General features: G+C 40.8%; 1 protein-coding gene across 3 annotated transcripts in view; it reads left to right on the top strand.

Annotated features, from left to right (window-relative positions):
• LOC116940518 (sodium-dependent phosphate transporter 2-like) overlaps positions 1 to 16,506 on the top strand; it is a 79,825-nt gene extending 63,319 nt beyond the window's left edge. For 2 of the 3 annotated variants that reach the window (XM_032950438.2, XM_032950439.2), the window contains exons 9-12: positions 3,843 to 4,211; positions 5,092 to 5,277; positions 7,243 to 7,327; positions 10,710 to 16,506. In XM_032950438.2, coding sequence (XP_032806329.1) covers positions 3,843 to 4,211; positions 5,092 to 5,277; positions 7,243 to 7,327; positions 10,710 to 10,874 — 805 coding nt within the window. In that variant the 3' untranslated portion in view covers positions 10,875 to 16,506. Of the gene's footprint in view, positions 1 to 3,842; positions 4,212 to 5,091; positions 5,278 to 7,242; positions 7,328 to 8,578; positions 8,664 to 10,709 lie in introns of all 3 variants that reach the window. The other variant, XM_032950440.2, reaches the window with a different exon arrangement.
• Positions 16,507 to 18,760: the final 2,254 nt, after the last annotated feature.

Here is an 18,760-nt window from a genome sequence, read left to right as displayed (position 1 = left end):
GGGGGGGGGGGGGGGGGGGGGTCTCCCTTTGCGAACGGGACCCTTCCTTGCCCGTGTGTGTAAGCAAACGTTTAATCGTTTCGGTTTTGCGCATTACATTGGTTTATTAACGCCTACCATCATTTACTTTACAAGTTATGTGATACCGTTACGATTATCAATCGATTGCATTGTTAACTAGCAATAGAACCAATGCTCAGTGTATATCAGAATCAGAATGTTTCATTATTTTTTCAAGATAAATCCAATGAGCTATCAAGCTTTTTTTCACAGATGTCCATATATGTATGTGGTAACGTTGATAGGCAAGTATCTCATTGGAAAATCCTTGACTTGTTTACAAAGCAACCTACCAGACAGTCTCGCCCCCTTCACCTGATGAAGGCCGCTTGTGTTGTGGCCGAAACGTCGTGAGAATATTATTGTGTTATTTTATTTTATCAATTTATTATTTTATTCTCATTCTACGTGACTTTACCGAAAGAACCAAAGAAGATGAATCATTGCAGTCACGAAAGCTTTAAATCGAAATTTAACCTACTTTGTCCTCCCAAATGTGATAGCCGCCGTGTTTCCGCTTGGTCGGAACAGCTGTGTCGAACGCCTGAATGAGAGGTGGCGTTTGCACTCCAGGTGGCGTTCACTGGTATTGCAGTCACACGTGACCAAAAGATGAACTTTAATGGCTTGCCTCCTGTCGGGCAGCACTCGTTACACAGCTTCAACCTCGACAGTGACTCAGCAAGCACACCCGAGCATTCAAACTAGATGCTAACAACGTCCCCAGGATCTTAAGTAGGTCGCCTTGCTTACATTTCAGCTAACCTAAACGCCCATGGGGATTAGGTCTTGCATGTTTTTTTTTTGTGTGTGTTAGTGCTTATTCTTGCACACAAGCCTGCTTTGTTTCAGCTTACGTTGTGCCACAGTGCCGTAATGAATTGGCGTAATTATTAATAAACACTTGATATAACAATTTGCATTCACAAATACAGCTTTGTAAAAAACAAAAAAATAAAACGCTGAGCTTTTAAAAGGCTCTGTGTCCCACCAACAATTGCCACAAAATAAAATTCGTCTTGGATACACAGTACTGGCACACTGGACTTGCAATCCAGAGGTCGCCGCCTCATTATCCTGGCGTGGCATTTGAAACAGAATCATCAGAATATTTATACTGGAGGAATCCGATGAGCTAGAAAGCTCTTTTTCACAGATGTCCAGAACGGGCGGGTCAGAACAATGGGTAAATTTCTTCACCCCTCCCCCCCCTCATTAAACCTCTGTTCACCCACAAGTATAAATGTTTACACAGCAGTTTGTCGATAACCAGGTCATGTGTAGTGGGTTAAAATGTGGATACTCCCAAACATTCTCTAGAGGGACTGTCTGGAGCTCCTTCTAGTGGAGCAAGCAAATGCAGGACTACACCTTTTGCCTTTTCATATTTAATTATCTAAATGCAGAGGTAATTAAGTGTTAGAGCATTTTTTTATTTTAACATGCGAGCTGCAACGTGAAGCCATCATTCTACAATAACCTGTTCGTTAGGAAACTATTATGAAAGATCCCATAGTCCCATCCCCTGGCACAGGTTTTTCTTGACAAGCAGGTATGTCCTTGGCAGCTTTGAAGACCTGCATGGAAATATACCAGTTATCCCCTCCAACTCTGGCCGCATATTCAGGGATTATAATAATAAATGAAAGACTAAAATAAACTGTACCAAAGGATTATGATTCACTCACTCGAACCGCAGGAGAGAGAGAAGAATGACAGTAAATTGCGGTGTCATTGTGTGTGTGTTTGTGTGAGACTCATGGTACAGTGACAAAGTATAATTACATTGTCAACAACCATGCCATACCATCTTTGAGAAGTCATATTTCATCAATGTGCACCGCATGTGGCAATGCGTTAGGTTGAGCTTTTTTTGTTTGAACTCCCATCACATCATCTTCTTCCTCTGTCATGGTCTATCGACTGCTGAGTGACATACAGCCTCCCCGCATCGGGGATGTTTGATCATCGTTCACGCAGCTCAATGAGGGTTGGTCAAAAGGGGGGGATCCAGCATCCAATCAGATATCACTCGCTGCTGTTGTTAACAGTGGCTGGTAACTTAGTTTGCCACCGCTGCCTGTATGAACTTACCAACTGAATACTATTATGCCAATTATAATTCTGAACTCGTGAAAATATTACATTATTGCATATACTTACAAACAATGCATTGTCTCAGCGATTCAAACAGATTCTCACTTTCACAATGCAGGTGTGGAATAATGAATTCGGATTTACGCAAATGATATGCAAATGGTCTGCTGATATTCAATGCACAGCAATGGAGCAAGTAATAAAGCCATACAAAGTGAAAGTAAAAATGGAGACAGCTGTCATCAATGAACTGCATGGCTCTTCTCTTGGTGGTTCAAAATTGAAAGGTCGTGGCCTCAGATCCTGGTTGGGTGTCCACTCCGCCCTTCATTAAGTAGGGTACTATACTATTCTGTGGGGATGTCACACCAGCGGTTGTTGTAGGGATATAACTCAACTCGCCCATAGGAATGTGGAAATCCCATCAGGGCCGTAAACATGAGGTGGTGAGCGCCGTATCATGGCTCGGTTGAAAGGGAAACCACTTTGGTGTTTATTAATTTGTGTGCGCACTCCTGTTTGAAGTGTAGCAACAATGCCAACTGTCCTGTGCATTTTTTTTATATCATTTATTATTTTCTCCGTTTTGGTTTCTTAACACATTTCTCTTTAGTGGCTGCTCTTTCATCCTTACTTGTGTTCATCTTAATAATCATTATTAATTTCAATTACATTGTAATTATCACCATCGTCATTTGTCCCATTCGCCAAAAAATGTACCATATTATCATCAGATCTCGGAAGCTGAACACTTGCTTATCCAGGATAGTGCTTGAATGGGTGACCACCATACACACACAGGTAGTTATATGGACTGTGCGGCTACGTGGAGGGCAGTGTACCATAATCCATAGTTGTACATATACCGTACTTCCACGCTCCCGAATCTGTGTTCCCAGCATTCAACAAAGCGCGCTGACCAGCGTTGTTGAAGTATGATCAAATAACCCTCACTGCTACCTCTCCAGTCGTTGGGAAGCCCTCATCCAGCAGTGAATTGACTAGATGGCCATACATGGACTGTACATGTACGATAAGTGATGGTGATAGCCAATTAGAGGTCCTAAGAAAATTATACTTGGGGACTGCTCGTTAAAATTATAAAGTGAGATTACAGAAGTTTTATACAGGAAATATACATTTAGTGAGAAAAGTTAAATGTAGACAAAAATATAAATGTAATGAGATGAGAGATGCAGACAAGATAGAGATGGGCGGTTCATGGTCTTTTCAATGTTTCTAGACTTGTTTGGGTTAGTCATCATCATCATCATGATCCATGAGCAGATTGTCCGTAGGTGTCCGCTGCACATTTCGTCATTTGTTTGCACTTTGCTCTGTCTCAAGGAGTGCCACCTCTTTTTGGCACCAGTCTCTGATGTCATCAAGCCATTCTCTTAGCTCTTCCTCTCTTTCTGCTCCCATCCATTTTTCCAAACAACATACCTTTTATTTTCCTGTTGTTGCCCAACCTACATATGTGTTAGGGTTATTAGGATTTTCCTTCCAGCTGATATTTGATGCACCCCCCCCCCCATGTGTGTGACGTATCTGGGGCCCTAAGCAATTGCTTTGTTTGCTTTATGCCTGGCGCCGCCAGGCAGCCGGCTGCTGTGTCCAGCGCACGCCACGCTCAGCGCGCATGCCCTCGGCCTTGCCCCCCACCCCCTTCCGCTCGTGCACAGGGCATCATTCTCCAAGAGGCGCATGCGGTACGACAGCTACTCCAGCTACTGCAATGCGGTGGCGGAGGAGGAGGAAGCGGCGGCATCAGGGGGGGGCCCGGGGGGCAGCAGCGGTGGGGGGCTGCTGGACTCGTCGCAGGTGCGCGTGGTAGTGGGGGGCGCGGCGCGGGCGACGCCGGTTGGGCAGGCGGCCGGCGCCGGCGGCGTGGCGGGGGAGACGGCCGAGTGCGACTTGTCGCAGGACGGCTCGTCGGACGGCGGCGAGGAGGACGACGAGAAGGACCCGCTGGAGGCCAGCCTTCTCTTCCACTTCCTGCAGATCCTCACTGCCTGTTTCGGCTCCTTCGCTCACGGAGGGAACGACGTCAGGTGGGCGGGGTAGCGAGGCTGCCGTCCGATGTAAAACGAGAACGGCTTTGGGAAATGTGTGCTACTGTCTTTGGCAGTGGTGCACAAGCACAAATAACGATAATGCCACAAGTTGGTTCAATAAAACTGCCACTAAAAGGGGAGATGATAGATGATGCTATTAAGAAGGCCCACTGCTCAAGTGTCGCCTATTATATTTAACAAAAATTCCTCTTCAGGGGCAATGTTAATCACGAATGTTTTGACTGTGGGTATATCTGATGTAGTTGAGCACTGTCATTATTATTGTACTGGGTGGGGGACGATGAGGGATGGCGATGGCTTAGGGAAGCAGGCTTTCATGCAGCAGTGGATCGATTATGGCCGATGATAACCGTTGTTATTATTAGATACTAATAAGGTTACTTGCCTTACCTTGAGGATGCTCCATTAATTAATCTCCATAATTAACCTCACAATCACCTGTCTTGAAGAGTTTTTAGGTCACACCCAGATGAACAACATCAGATTTCGTGTCATTTTTCTTCAACCAAAATTTTTCTTTTGAAGATTAATTTTTACTCAATAAATATATCTAGCTGAACTGAAAGTTGAAGTTCAGTGTTGTTGGCATATATATGTAGGATTTCACAATTTTTCCTGCATCACATACTTTTTACAAATCGTATTTTATTTATGTTTGAATGTGACGATAATGAAGATAAATTACTAAACATATTCATCATTGATGATGACCCCATGCCTTGATAATCCCTAGTCCAGCTCGCACCATCCTCATGTGTGGGGTGCACTGCCCAGCACGGTTGCCCAACTGCACACGGTCACGTCCATGCTGGTGCCCCCCCCACCCCCCCCCCCCCGTGTGTGTCGTGCCTTCCAGCAATGCGATTGGACCGCTGGTCGCGCTGTGGCTCATCTACACGGAGGGCTCGGTGATGCAGAAAGCCGCGACGCCAGTGTGGCTGCTGTTGTACGGGGGCTTGGGCATCTGCATCGGCCTGTGGGTGTGGGGCCGCCGGGTCATCCAGACCATGGGCAAGGACCTCACTCCCATCACGCCGTCGAGGTGAGGAAAACCGCCGCATTGCCAGACGCGGCGGTGGGTTGCGGGCGAGAGGGGAGAGGGATGATCCGAGTACGTCAAAATCTAAATCTGCCTACGATTTGGCTGATTAAACTGCACGAAAACATGGGTCTGCGAGGCTGATGGAGCTAAATGTAATTTCATCTTTGAGCACTAAAAGAGATTTGTTGTCTTATGTATTTATAATTCAGTTTACTGTACGTGTACATTGCACAATGTACAATTTGGAATGCATCTTAAGGGAAGAGATACCGGTACTTCGCGTATATGGGCATGGCTTGCTCAGAAAATATGTTATTGTTTAATAAACTGTAAATGTTACAATTTCATATATAAAATGATTAATATATCGTCTAAAGAATGACCATGTAAATGCAAATATGAAATGTGTATTGGTGGCTGCAGGGATGAGGTGTATATAGTAATTGTGAACATTGTGGAGCCAACTTTGTGGTGATGAAGTATGATGTATTTGCCTATTATTTAAAAAAAGCTGTTCCAAGACTTAATATTTTGCACCACAGCTTATAATTCTTTCAATTACTATTTTGACACGTCTTTACCCAGGAGAGCCTCACTGAGGATCGTGACTCTCTTTCAGGAGGATCCTACCAAGTTTTTTTGTTTGCACCGTGGGGCGATGATTGCAATGCAATGTATATTCCAACCGAGTAATTTGCTGGTAATTTTTCTTACAACTTGCAAATTTGGACCGTGACGCAGGCACGCAAATGATGTCGCGTGATCTTCTAACGCCAACCGTGAAGCAGACCGTGCATATTTACAAAGTTAATGCGTGTGGGCCATTAATTAGGGTGGTTGCTGGATTCGAACCGACAGCCTCCGCAACATGTCAGGGTGACTTTATTGCATTGCTCCTTTTCTCGAGATTTTAAAAAGTCTGCAGGTGTTCTCAACAGTATTAAAATGTTAGGTTCTGACTTTGTGTCTTGTGAACGTAGTGGTATCGCGCTTTCCCTTGAGATCAAAGTTGATCTACTTCAGCCCCAAAAACCTTGGTTCCCAAGGACCTTATTGATAAGAGCACTGTTCTCAGAAGAATAGTACATCAGCTGTCCCATCCAGGTCACTGCACAAAAGCTCGTACGGCACTTTTTTCAGAAGGAAAAGGTTTCACGGAAGTGGCAAAGCCAAAATTTGCAAAAATAGGACTACATTGTGTTAATTCAATGCTATAAAAAGCAATGCATTCTCATTTCTAATCAATGGGGGACTGCATTTATAATTTCTGTATTCTCTGAACTTTTCAAAATAAAAAAGAAACTCGATGAAGGAAATAGGAGAAAAACTAACGTGACTCAGGAAAGTCCTAAAAAATCCATAAAATCATGGCTGAGCATCACACAAGGCCCTAAACATCGTCATTGTACATGTGTAAAAATCCCTGAATTTATTTTTAACATCATATGTCATGGACTGTAAACATATATTTAATTTTCAGTTGATACATTTTTATACATATTTTAGTACAATGCATTATTAATGGTGATAATTACTGGGTCTCTTGGGCTCTGTTTATTTTACTGATTTTACTGGTTACTTTTTGCTCCATTGCCTCGAGGCTCAATATTACAAAGCAGCTTTAATTATTAACACTGCAGCAATCTACGTAATGTCACATTCTTTACTTATAATTTCATCTTTGTTCAGAAAAAAAACCCATCTCTGTACTTGGTGAAACACGGAGAGGTTGATAAATAATATTTTGCTTGTAGCCAAATCGTTTCATAACAAATACATTTGATACATACCCGTTTAGTATTTTTCGTATGATAACGATACACGATTTACATTACTTTCACATTATTTTTGTCACGCCTTATGGAGCTTGGCCACGTCGGCTTTCGGCCCGCTTTCGGCACTATACGACCCGTCGGTCCCCCTTGCTTGAATGCATTTGACGAGAAATGTCTCTCTCCCCTGCAGCGGTTTCTCAATTGAGCTAGCCTCAGCCTTCACAGTCGTGATCGCCTCGAACATCGGCCTGCCAATTAGTACCACCCACTGTAAGGTAGGCACGCGTGCGATGTGGTGGCACGGAGGGGCTACCACAGCGACAGAGTACTGCCTGTCTGGTCCGCAGCAGCAGCAGCAGCAGAAGCAACAGTAGCAGCAGCAGCAGCAGAATGTATCGATGTATGTTGAACGCCTTTTGTAGCCAACCGCACTAATCGGAGGTGCTGGGGAAGGACAACAAACTAAACACAAAAAGCAGTTCTAAAGAAATTAGTTTTCAATCTAGATTTAAAAGTGCATAGCACCAGTGGCTTCCTAATAAGCAGCATCAGGTGAGAGGCCGCCTCTACCACCTTCACATTATTATCACACCTGTAACAGTAATCATAATAGTTTTGTACATTTTTGGAATTCGTGCCATTCTTATAGCAGAAGGCAAAATGTTTCATAGACGAGTATAATCTGGCAGTCGTGGCCGATGTTGATATGTGCTATTTTCCAAATTTGGTCAAAATGTTAACCTCGTGACGCCAGTGCACGTGGCCGACTCTTTGAAGAATGTCGCACGATCTTTAACTTTCCGCTATAAAGCGGATGGTGCATATTTGTATGGTTAAAACAACCCGCAGCATTGGCCGCTGTGCTCTAACCAAGGACCTCCTGAAGCGAGTGGAAAAATATCTGCCGCTCGACCATGTCCACCTCCCGAAAATACTGTAAACATTGACTTCTATGCATTGAATTGAAATGTTATCAATTAGCATCATTGTTATTTCAGATCTTAGATGTTAAGTCATATATTTAGTTAATTACACTTCAGGAAATGGCACTCATCAAAAGTATAAGGAACAATCAAAGGGATCACTATCAGCAGGACCATAGCAAAGTGAAGGCAGACATTGCGGAAATTAAATTGATGTATCTTGAGACATTTTTATTCCAAGGACATTTGGCATGAGATAATAGCAGGAAGATAATGTATGTCGTAAAATAGTGTGGCTCCCTGATAGTGAGGAAGACTTCTAAGTGTGGAGTGCAAAGATAGGGTGACTTCCTGGAATTCAAAAATGTCAGCCCACAAGGATGCGCACTGCCTCCGTCTTATATAGCAAGGCGACACCCATGCCCCTTCCGCAACCCCGGGACACTACGCAAAAAAAGTGTTTGAGGAATGGACGTGCCTGCCCTGGACTCGGTTTTGGCAAAGTTCTCTCACTGTGCGCCCCTCCGTGCTGCACGCGCATCACATTTGCACCGTTTGTCTTGACACGTCCGTGTGTTGTTTGTCCTCTTTTTTTGTTTACAGTGGATTTAGTGTTGAGATCAGTTCTGCTTTTACGGTACTCGTAGCCTCAAATGTGGGCATTCCAATAAGTTCGACCCACTGCAAGGTATTCCTGGTTGCGTTGTCCCGTGCAAGGGATGAGCATCAAATTACTTGAGCTGCTGCCACTTGAACTCTGCCTCCACCGAATATCTGTTGCCACAGAGCACAAACAGTCCCATCGCAGGAGGCCGGCTGACGCCTCCTTCATCATCCTCCATGTGACGTGGCATGTTCCAATTTAAATAACCCTCAGCTACCCAGTGTTACTTGTATTTATCTAAGTGCTTGCAGGGTATTTGAATTGGTGCCTACCAGTCTGCATTGAGATGATGTGGAGACCACAAGCCTCCTCTCTCTTCCCTCGGGCGTGTGGTGCGCTTGCACAAATGTAATGTAAGACAGCTGTGCAGCTTAAAAACACGCTTCAGGGGCATCCGCTGTCACTGTAATCTTGGAAAAGAGAGACTTAATTGAAATAATCAGGAGATGAAACCAAAGCTTTTGTCATAACCTTCCCAACATGTACGGCAATGGCAAAAAACATAACTAGGTTTTTTTCTCTCCCAATTATCGTTTAATTACATTCTCCCTTTGATCTCGTCATTGTGTAGTTATGACAAAGCCAGGAATGTGCTGCATTGTTAGAGGATCGGTCAATTAATTGAACGGAAGCCGAATTGGAAGGGAAGCACTGACTCTTCCCCAGGCTGCTGCATTTGGCTGCCAGAGCTGGTGATGCCATAGCAGGAAGGCAGATTGGTGGCCATGATTTCATATCACCGGTGCAAAGTGAACCACACTTGCTACATACAAAATATGTTGCAAGTTAATTGCTACATATTTTTATCACCAACACTCGATGGCTTGCTTCTCTTATGAAGCCGCTGTGACTTGTAACACTCGTCAGGTGACCGTGGTTCTCTGACGTCATCATTGGATTGTCTCAGATTTTTTTTGTTTTCAAATAAATGAAACGTAGCATTCTAAAAGTGCACAAGTTATTATTAATATTGTATTGAAAATAATTAAAAGCTATATTTTTATTTTGTAAGCATATTATAAAATAAACACCGATTCAGAATTTTAAAAAATGGCTGGGAAGACCTACGTGTTCAGTACACTTATATTTACACATTCATGAATTTCCACAGAGGGAATGAGAGATTGAAACGTACATTAATTTTCCTCAAAAACAACAACAAAATTACCTTTTTGCCACCGATGTACATATTTTGGGTTGCTCTTGAGAAAAGCCCTTGGGTTTAATATTTTGTAAGACATAGGCTTAATTCACAACTGCTATTTAAATTATATTTGCCAGTGACTTCAGAATGCCTCTCCGACATCTGAGACAAAATTAAAAGCGTCACTCAATGATAATACAAATATTGGTAGAGTGGATATTAAATATGGGTTCCGTCTGGGGGCATGGAAAGTATAGTCCCAAATTTCACACTAGTAGATGTTTCAGGTGGTATATAGGGTGCAATGCGGGGACAGTGTTTGCTCGCCGTGGCTCACTGCAGCACGCTCAGCTACTATAAAGGGCGCTGGGCCACCTATCCGTGCGTCGCTACGCACGGTTATAGCAGCATGGCAAACATTGTGCTGTCTGCGTTCCCTGAACATATTGTTCGCTGCAGGCAGGACCTTGGCAGCAGCTCGAATATAAATCTGTTCCTGATGAACGACATTGCCAGTGGCGGCATAACGGCAATGATGATTAACATGATTTCCCAAACTTCAACGTATAATTTTTAATCTGCTATATGCACAAACCATGTCTGTATATACACGTAGGATTTCTTCCAACAGGCATTGTACAATTTTGACACGTTACCATTTTATAACATGTAATGTTCAAGATATTTTAACCCTGTTGATTTCTCAATTCGATTTAATAATCAATTAACCATATTTAACTCGAACACAATTTTATCTTAATACAGCTTTCGATAATTAAAGCCTTTAACGTAACAATGTATAATACCATTTAACTTGACAGTGAATTAATAATTAAATGCGATTTCTTCTGGACGAATAAATGTTAAGATGCAGCTGTGTGCTCGGACCGCTCGTGTGGTGACACTCCCCTACGCGATCCTGGCAGGTTGGCTCTGTGGTATCTGTGGGCTGGCTGCGGGCCCGCAAGGCCGTCGACTGGCGCCTCTTCCGCAACATCTTCATGGCGTGGTTCGTGACGGTTCCCATCTCGGGGCTCTTCAGCGCAGCCATCATGGCCCTCTTCGTCTATGCTATCTTGCCGTATGTCTAGGAGCGTGTGTGCAAGCGGAGAGGAGATCCGAGGGTCAGAGAGGAGAAGCTTGGGGGGGGGGGAGGGGGGGGGAGGATGGAGAGAGAAGGCTTTTTCGTAAAGTGTCAAGAAAGTTGCTGAGGTTAGCAAGGTGTAATTTTTGGTTTGACAAGTTCTGTCAGCTTTTGTTGTGGGGCATTCGCTCTGTAATGCAATGCAGAATAGTTGAATGGTAGATTTGAAATTAAAACTACTCAGTCGGCCTTTCTGCGGCTGAGCTACTGCTGAGACCAGAAGCATTCCTATTTGTGCGCACATCCCAATAAGTTAATGATCAGAATTCCCTGCAGCTTTTTGTTAATGCCTACACTGTATCAATATTAAGATCTGCACTATGTGTAGGGTTGCAGAAATTATTAAAGAGAAACCACTTCAATTAGGGCTGAGGATTCTGGCTCATCTCTCTTACTGTTGTTTTGCTCGAGTGCGCATGATGCATATGTGCACTCCACAACATATTCGAAACACATACACGCAGTCTGCATGCGACAGTTTGTCCTCGAAATAATGTGGGTGGATATGCCGTGTCCCACGTATACCGATTTTTTTTTTTGGGGAACCCCTAGAAAATCCTAATTTGGAAGAAAAACATTTAAATCGAACTCCCGAAGCTCAAAACTGAACCGCGTGCGAAGCATTGCTGACTTGGCATAAGCGGAGTCTCCACGCCCCCGCGCAAGAAAGTCATGTCCCAGGCAGTCCCAGTTGAGTCCTCTGCAGTAACTATTCTACACTACTCGACAGTGCCCTACTGCTCCACCACACCTGTAAACCAAGAGTTGCGTTCTTATCATTTTAGATTTTAATTCACTTGATACCTTAATATTGAATATTACAGTATTTTGTTTATATTCAATATGATTTGTTGAGCACTCAAAATTGTTATTACAAACCATACATGGGCTAAATTTAGTTTGTGTAAAAAACAAGATATGCCAGGGTACCCACCCCTGAATTACTCCAGTATCTCGAGGACATAGTGTGTTATGCGATTCATATCATATATTGAAGGACCACAGTCTTTTTTTATATGCAGTGTGCCATTTCTGTTGCACCTACAGCCCACACTTTTTAATTGGCTACCGTCAGCAGGAGCGGCAGCCACAACAACGTATTCCCAGCCATAGGAAGAACAACTTCCTGGCAAGCCGCAGAAAGATCCTTTTCTGCGGCTCCCAGGTTGAAGAGTTTGGCAGTAGCTTGCTGAATGGAGGTGTAGATCAACAGGTGGCTTGCGTTGGCGTCTACGAAGGCAGCCAGCACCTTAAAACTCCCATGGGTGTCTCCACGTTGTGTCACCAAGTGCAGTCTTTATTGCGGTCGAGATCGGCCGTACATTCAAGCCCTTGCCAACCCGCAACTTTTGAACGATCCCTTTTAACACCAGCATTATATTGAAGCTAGTTTCTGCAAACATGTCGGCATTTAAAGAGCTACCACCGGAGAAATGTACGTGTGTACATATGACGGCCAAAAAAGTATAAACCATTGTTTCAATGCTATTTTTGTTATTCACCTGGCAAAAAAATATTGAGGTGCAGTACAATATAATATCTGACTTGCCGGGACAGAGTTAAACATCTGTAGAAAATTATACTTGCACCATGCACGAATATATTGCCTGACAAAAATAAATTCCAAACTGTCCCTAAACATGGGGAAATACTTTCCTGTACTTTCGAAGTGAATGTATGCAAGTAAGATTAGCCGTACATTACTGCATGTAAAAAAAGGTAAAAATGTATGATAATCAATCGAAAATGACATTTACTCCACAACAAATCCGCACTGGTTGTGAGTAAAATTGTGAGGGCAGACACGATCGTCGGATATGCGACGTTGTACTGTACAATCCATTAATGGTAATGCTTTGTAACATTTTTTTGTATTTCTTAGCTTGATTTAACATTTTATTACATAGACATAACAAAAAAAACCTGTTGAAAGTATTGATGAATTTGTTAAATTAATGACATTTTACAATTCATTTTAGCAAGTTAGCAAACATGATTTTGGTACTTGCCATGGTCGTGATATTATTGAGGTTTTCCAAATGATTATGGCCGAGTGTGGTTAGAAACCCAATATCGGTTTCAGTGCACACACAAAACAGCCAGTAAAGAATTCAGTTTAACATTGTTGTACAATACTGTAATAAACGCTTTGTATGCGTCCAACCTAAACTATTCGTTCTTGAGTAAATGCAATTATGGGTGTGCAGCATCATTTAGGCTTGAGGTACCTGAATCAATTGTCTGTAAACCTGTCATTTTTAATGTTTTATGATAAATACCTGCATATTCTAATGCCAAATATTTGAAGCTTCTCATACATGTTCAAAATTGTACTGAAACATTTACTTTTAATTCGCATTCATTTTTATAAAACTAACAACATATATCAACTTTATAAAACGTGGTTTTAACTGTCATAAATCAACTGGATTGTCATCAGTCACTTAAGTTATAATTTTGATAAATATGCATAAACAATGTATTTTTTCCCCCAAAACAGAGGGAAGGCTTCTGTTAAATATAAGAAGACGCGTAAACTTGATTTTAGAAGTATAATCACACAATAAGTTTGTACACGTCTACAAATTACGTATGTTGCATATCACACATTGCCTCGCTTCTGTGGTCGGGGCATAGTGTTTTTGAATTAATTCATTGTGGTAGACTCGTCATCAGTATGAAACTGTATATGGGCTTTGTTAATGCACAAATCAGCAGCCACCACAATTCTCAATTGCCTCATGAGGTAAAAAAGACAGCTAATAATATTCTAGCATCTATGACTACACACTTGCTCTTGTGTAGGTACATAATTCATAAGTTATTGTTTTAAATACTGGCACATTACTAGTGTCATTCACTGTTTTTTTTTATCAACTTAAACACCTCCAAGTTACTTAGTCGTGCACATACACATGTAGAGGGAAGTGAAAACATTTGGAAATTGAATATAAATTAATTATGCACGTACAAATTGTTACTTTAAAAGCAGTGAATGCTTAATTGGTGTTTTAAATATATACTGGATGAATTACGGTGTGCATATTTTTTTTAATTCAATGTCTCGTTCTTGAAATGTTTAACTATCCCCCTGTATATGTTGTAAGATTTCCACTTTGCTGTTTAGAAATCCCCCTTGTTATTTTGGGGGAAATGTTAATGTACTAATGGATATGTAGTTTGTTTCTAATGATTTTGCTGAAATGGTGTGTACGGATAAGACAATGCAATCATCATTAATATTTAAATTATTTTTTTATCTTGCTGTTTTAACCAAATTAATAATGGCACCTTCCAAATGAGTTATCAAAACTTTATCCCTTGGGTTGAGCAATACATAGTTTAAAGTGAGGGTTGGAAAGATCTATATTATAAATAGTGGAATATGCTCTAGATGTGTACACAGGGGAGTGGTGCTTGCAGTTTGGGAACTGGTTTACAGGTGTATTTGTATTTTGTACAGCAGTTGCTTTTAGTGTATGAATCATACTATACAACCATAAGTGGTTTATATAATGCAACAAGTGCATACTTTGACTTGGCTTTCGTAACCAGTGTTCAATATGTTCAGTATCATCTAAATAGACAGCTCGTAATTGCATGACAGCACATGAGCTGTAATAATAACGTTTCCAGGCACACACCTATTGTTGATATCTCCCATAATCTCGCTACAAGATAGACCGTGCACACTGGTAGTGCATAAGTGTGTATGTAGAAGTGGGTGGGGGGGGATGGTCCCTGCTTTCCATAATGGAAAGTCGATTAAACCAGAGTAAATATGCCGCTTTCACTGAGAAAACTAACTCGAAAACCTATTTACCTGTATTCAAACTATTTACCTGTCTTCAAAGACCATGTTGCGGGTAATCATTGCATATATATATGGTTTTGGGTGTGTTGTAGTGCAGTGTGTCAGATCTGTTGGGACACACAAACGGTTAGAACAGGAGAAACACGCAAAATATATGGAAATAAATATCAATTGAATCCCTTCCTGTAGTGGACTGGATGAAAGATGAATGTATCCAGTAAACGTAGTGACTGAGCTTAAATATAATTGGTCTCTGCTCTATTTGGACCGAGCAAATGGAAATTCACATTTAAAACGTCGTCTGCTGGCATGTTTCCATGTCCTACCGTGCAATGCTACAGGGATTCCCTTAGTCGGTAGTGAAATTAAATGAAAAAACATGAAAAAATATATATTTGGGGGATTAACTACCAGAGTATGGTAATGAAAAAAATTAGCGTTTTATAACAAACAAACAAATCCAATGTGAAATTTAGCGAGTTTAAAACTACTGTTCATATATAGTTTTATTTTCTTTAAGAAACATTTTTACTGGGATAAATTGTTTTAAACATAGCATACATACTACACATACTGGATTAATGATTCATTATTGAAGATTACTTATTGGAAAACAAAAACGGAATTCCTTCAACTGGAAAATGTTTCTGTGGATTTTTGATGATCAAATTTAATACATATCCCAGATGCGTATTGATAAACTTGTGTTATTTTCATGTTCGCCATCATAAATCGTATATACTAAAAACGACTCCGTCAAATGTGGCGTTTCATCTCTTGATTCAAAACTGCCATAGTTATTATTTATCCCAGGTAATATTTCAAAAGACATGGATATTGTTCCCAGTGAGAATTCGGTAAGTTCCAACGCCCATTTGTGTGTGTGTACTGACGTGCGTGTGCGCCTGCACGACTGACCGTTTCCCTCATTCAGCAGATCGTAGAGTAAAACGTTTGAGATTGGACGAAAGCACTTGAAAAGCCAATGAAATCCGTTCAGAATGAAGTGTTGCTGTCCATTCATATGGGGGAAAAATGCAAGGAATGATCATGCGTAGAATGTTGGCAATAATGTATATCACATAATAAAGTAAATTCAAATCGTTTTGACGTTGGTTTCATATGATCTATGGGGTATTGCGACCACTTGCCACAGCCACGTCATCTTATGACATTATTACACTACTTTTTGATATTCAAGTATTTTTTTGTTCTATATTTACAGTACAGGAGTATAATACATGCATACCAGACACATTTATGTTTTGCATGGTGTTGGGTTGACTTATGTTGTTTTGTGACGCCAAAGTTATTTTAGAATGTTAGTTTGTTAGATACTTTCCAGGTCAAACTATTGCAGCAGAAAATGATTGTTAATTTTAGGAATTACATTTAAATCATTCATTGGATCTTACAGGCCTGTTGCCAGTAGTAAAACAAACAAAATACTAAACCCTGAAGGCTCCTGCAGGTATTGTATCTTGGAAAGTGATTATGCCTGTAAATATATGAATAGTGAAAACTGTTGCCAAGCCCTCTGGGATGCTGTATTACTTATATAGGCATTGTGTGCGTGTTTGAATTTGTGACTTTTAAAGAAAAAAATACTGCTCATTAACTTCATAGGTCTTCCATTCAGTGTTTTTTTTTTAATTTCTGACAAAATCAGTTTCGGTGTCATGTGTGCAAGTGTACAACAATGTCCTACATTTCGTACTGTAAAAATGAAATGTTTACTATAAATAAACTTTTCGGTTGAACCATTGTTGTCTTGGTACGTGTCTGCGTGTTTAATGGATATGCCTTGTAATTTTAAAATAACCACACATTGAAAATGCCAAATTTAAATATCAGCAACATGGATAAATCTGGACCATAATTTCCAGGTTTGTAAAAAAAATAAGCCGTCCGCTCTGTAAAACAGCTCAAATATGGTGTTCATTATATTCCTTCAACCTGGACTTGTGGGAAATACTCGTTAATATATGGTGGTAGTTAGCCTCCTCACATGTTTGATACTGAACATTTGACTATAGTGCTAACCAGTGAAAATGAGCTTTATAGCTCATCGGATTCGTCCAGTATAAATTATACTTAAAACTACAAAAGAATTAGCCAATATAATAAAAAAAACTCTCCTGAAAGAATGGTGATTGATAAGGCTGTCCTCGGTAAAATTGTAACGTGGTTAATACTGGACCATACATTATCTACATTTGAGCATATTATACAGAGCAATGTGTCAGTAAATTGGCCGATTGAGTCATTTAATGTTGCAAAGAATTGCGAATCATTAGTCATGTGGAATGAGTGATTTTTAAAGAGATATTTGGTTGTTTATTGCCCATGTGTTTTTTTCCAAGGTGATAACATTACGTAACAGCATACTCTTTGGTTCTATTCGGTAAAGTCACGTAGGTAAATAATAAAACAACAATAATCACTGTGATTATTAATAATCACTGATTATTGTTGTTTTATTTACTCTTTGGTTCTATTCGGTAAAGTCACGTAGGTAAATAATAAAACAACAATAATCACTGTGATTATTAATAATCACTGTGATTATTGTTGTTTTATTTACCTACGTGACTTTACCGAATAGAACCTTGCAGTCACGAAAGCTTTAAATCTAGAATACGTAACAGCAGTTGCGATACTTTGCCTCTTCCACGCATAAATGGCTAGATATGATTTTTTGATAATTTTACATATTTTTATTATCAAATTAAGAATAATTTGATTCGGTGAGAAGGCAAACATTTTTTAATTTGATTCGGTGATTAGGGATGCATTAAAATTCCAACTAGCAATGTTTTCATGGATATAGCAAAGTATAGTAGCAAATCAAATTTGATTCCAAAAGGAATGTGCCTAATTGTCTATCCTGCCCGTCAGCAGCAGCTCATCACTCCAGTGTGAGGCAATGTCGAGGACACATTTTAATTGCAAGACCCCAGGATATCAGTGTTGGGTTCCTACCTGGCCTGGAAAGCTGTTACCGCACTGTGCATATTATGTCCACCTCGTGGTGAACGTGCTGAGCAAGCCACTTGCTGTCACTTTGCAGTGTTTGCCTTAATCTACCTGTGCAATGCCCTTTGCTGGAAGTTGGATAGCTCACGGTGGACTAATAATAATGGGGGTTTTCCCCTTTTTTCTGGCCAAAAGGCGTACAGCTGTAGGCCTCTTGGCGTCATCTGGTCGCGCACCAATTGGGTCGAGACTCAAAAGAAAGCCGTCCCTTGGTGTGGACCAATCAGTTTCAAGGACAATGCATATATTATCATAGTATGTTTTTTTGCATTTTGACTGCAGGTATTGTGGTTAATGTAGACATGAATCCTTGTAAAAATGTTTCAGTTTTGTTGCCAGAAAAAAGGGGAAAAACCCTATTATTACATTTTGGTACTGGCAAAGGAGGTCTAATGATGATCACGGTGGACTCTTTCCTCCTCAAATTGAGCCATGAGCCACCACTATTGCGACGCGTGGACCCACTGCAAGCGTGCACGGATATATGCGGGGCAGCCCCCTGTAGATACGCTTCAAATTGTTTTTTTTATGGAATTAATGTAATGTGCACTGATGCCTACTTTAATGAGGGCGATATTGGCACATAAAATAAAGATTGATTGAACAGAATGCAGCTAACTCTTTTTTTTCTCGACCAAATCTGTGCAGCAGAGCATATATATATGAATCTGGATATTTACTTACGGGTTCGGAAACAATGACCAAACACATTGAAATACGTCCAATATCAGGTTTGTTTCAACACAGTGCAGCCGTTGCAGCAACAGAAACGTCAAGCCCTGTTGGTCACTCACAATATATTTCATGATGCCAACTAATTAAACGTGATAGAACACTAGTGATGTTTGAAGTCATTAAAATGGTCATTGTGTGCAAATGAAGTTTTGATATTTCTCCTAGTTGATATATTACTCATGTAAGTTTTTGTTCTTGGTCTAATATACAGGACACTGCATATTATAATCAAATGTTTTTTTAGGATC

The sequence above is a fragment of the Petromyzon marinus genome, chromosome 9 (genome assembly GCF_048934315.1).
Source record: "Petromyzon marinus isolate PM22_M1 ecotype Great Lakes invasive population chromosome 9, UKy_Petmar_22M1.pri1.0, whole genome shotgun sequence".
Classification (NCBI taxonomy): Eukaryota; Metazoa; Chordata; class Hyperoartia; order Petromyzontiformes; family Petromyzontidae; genus Petromyzon; species Petromyzon marinus.
Note: the sequence above shows the minus strand (reverse complement) of the source record. Positions and strands in the feature narration are given on the sequence as shown.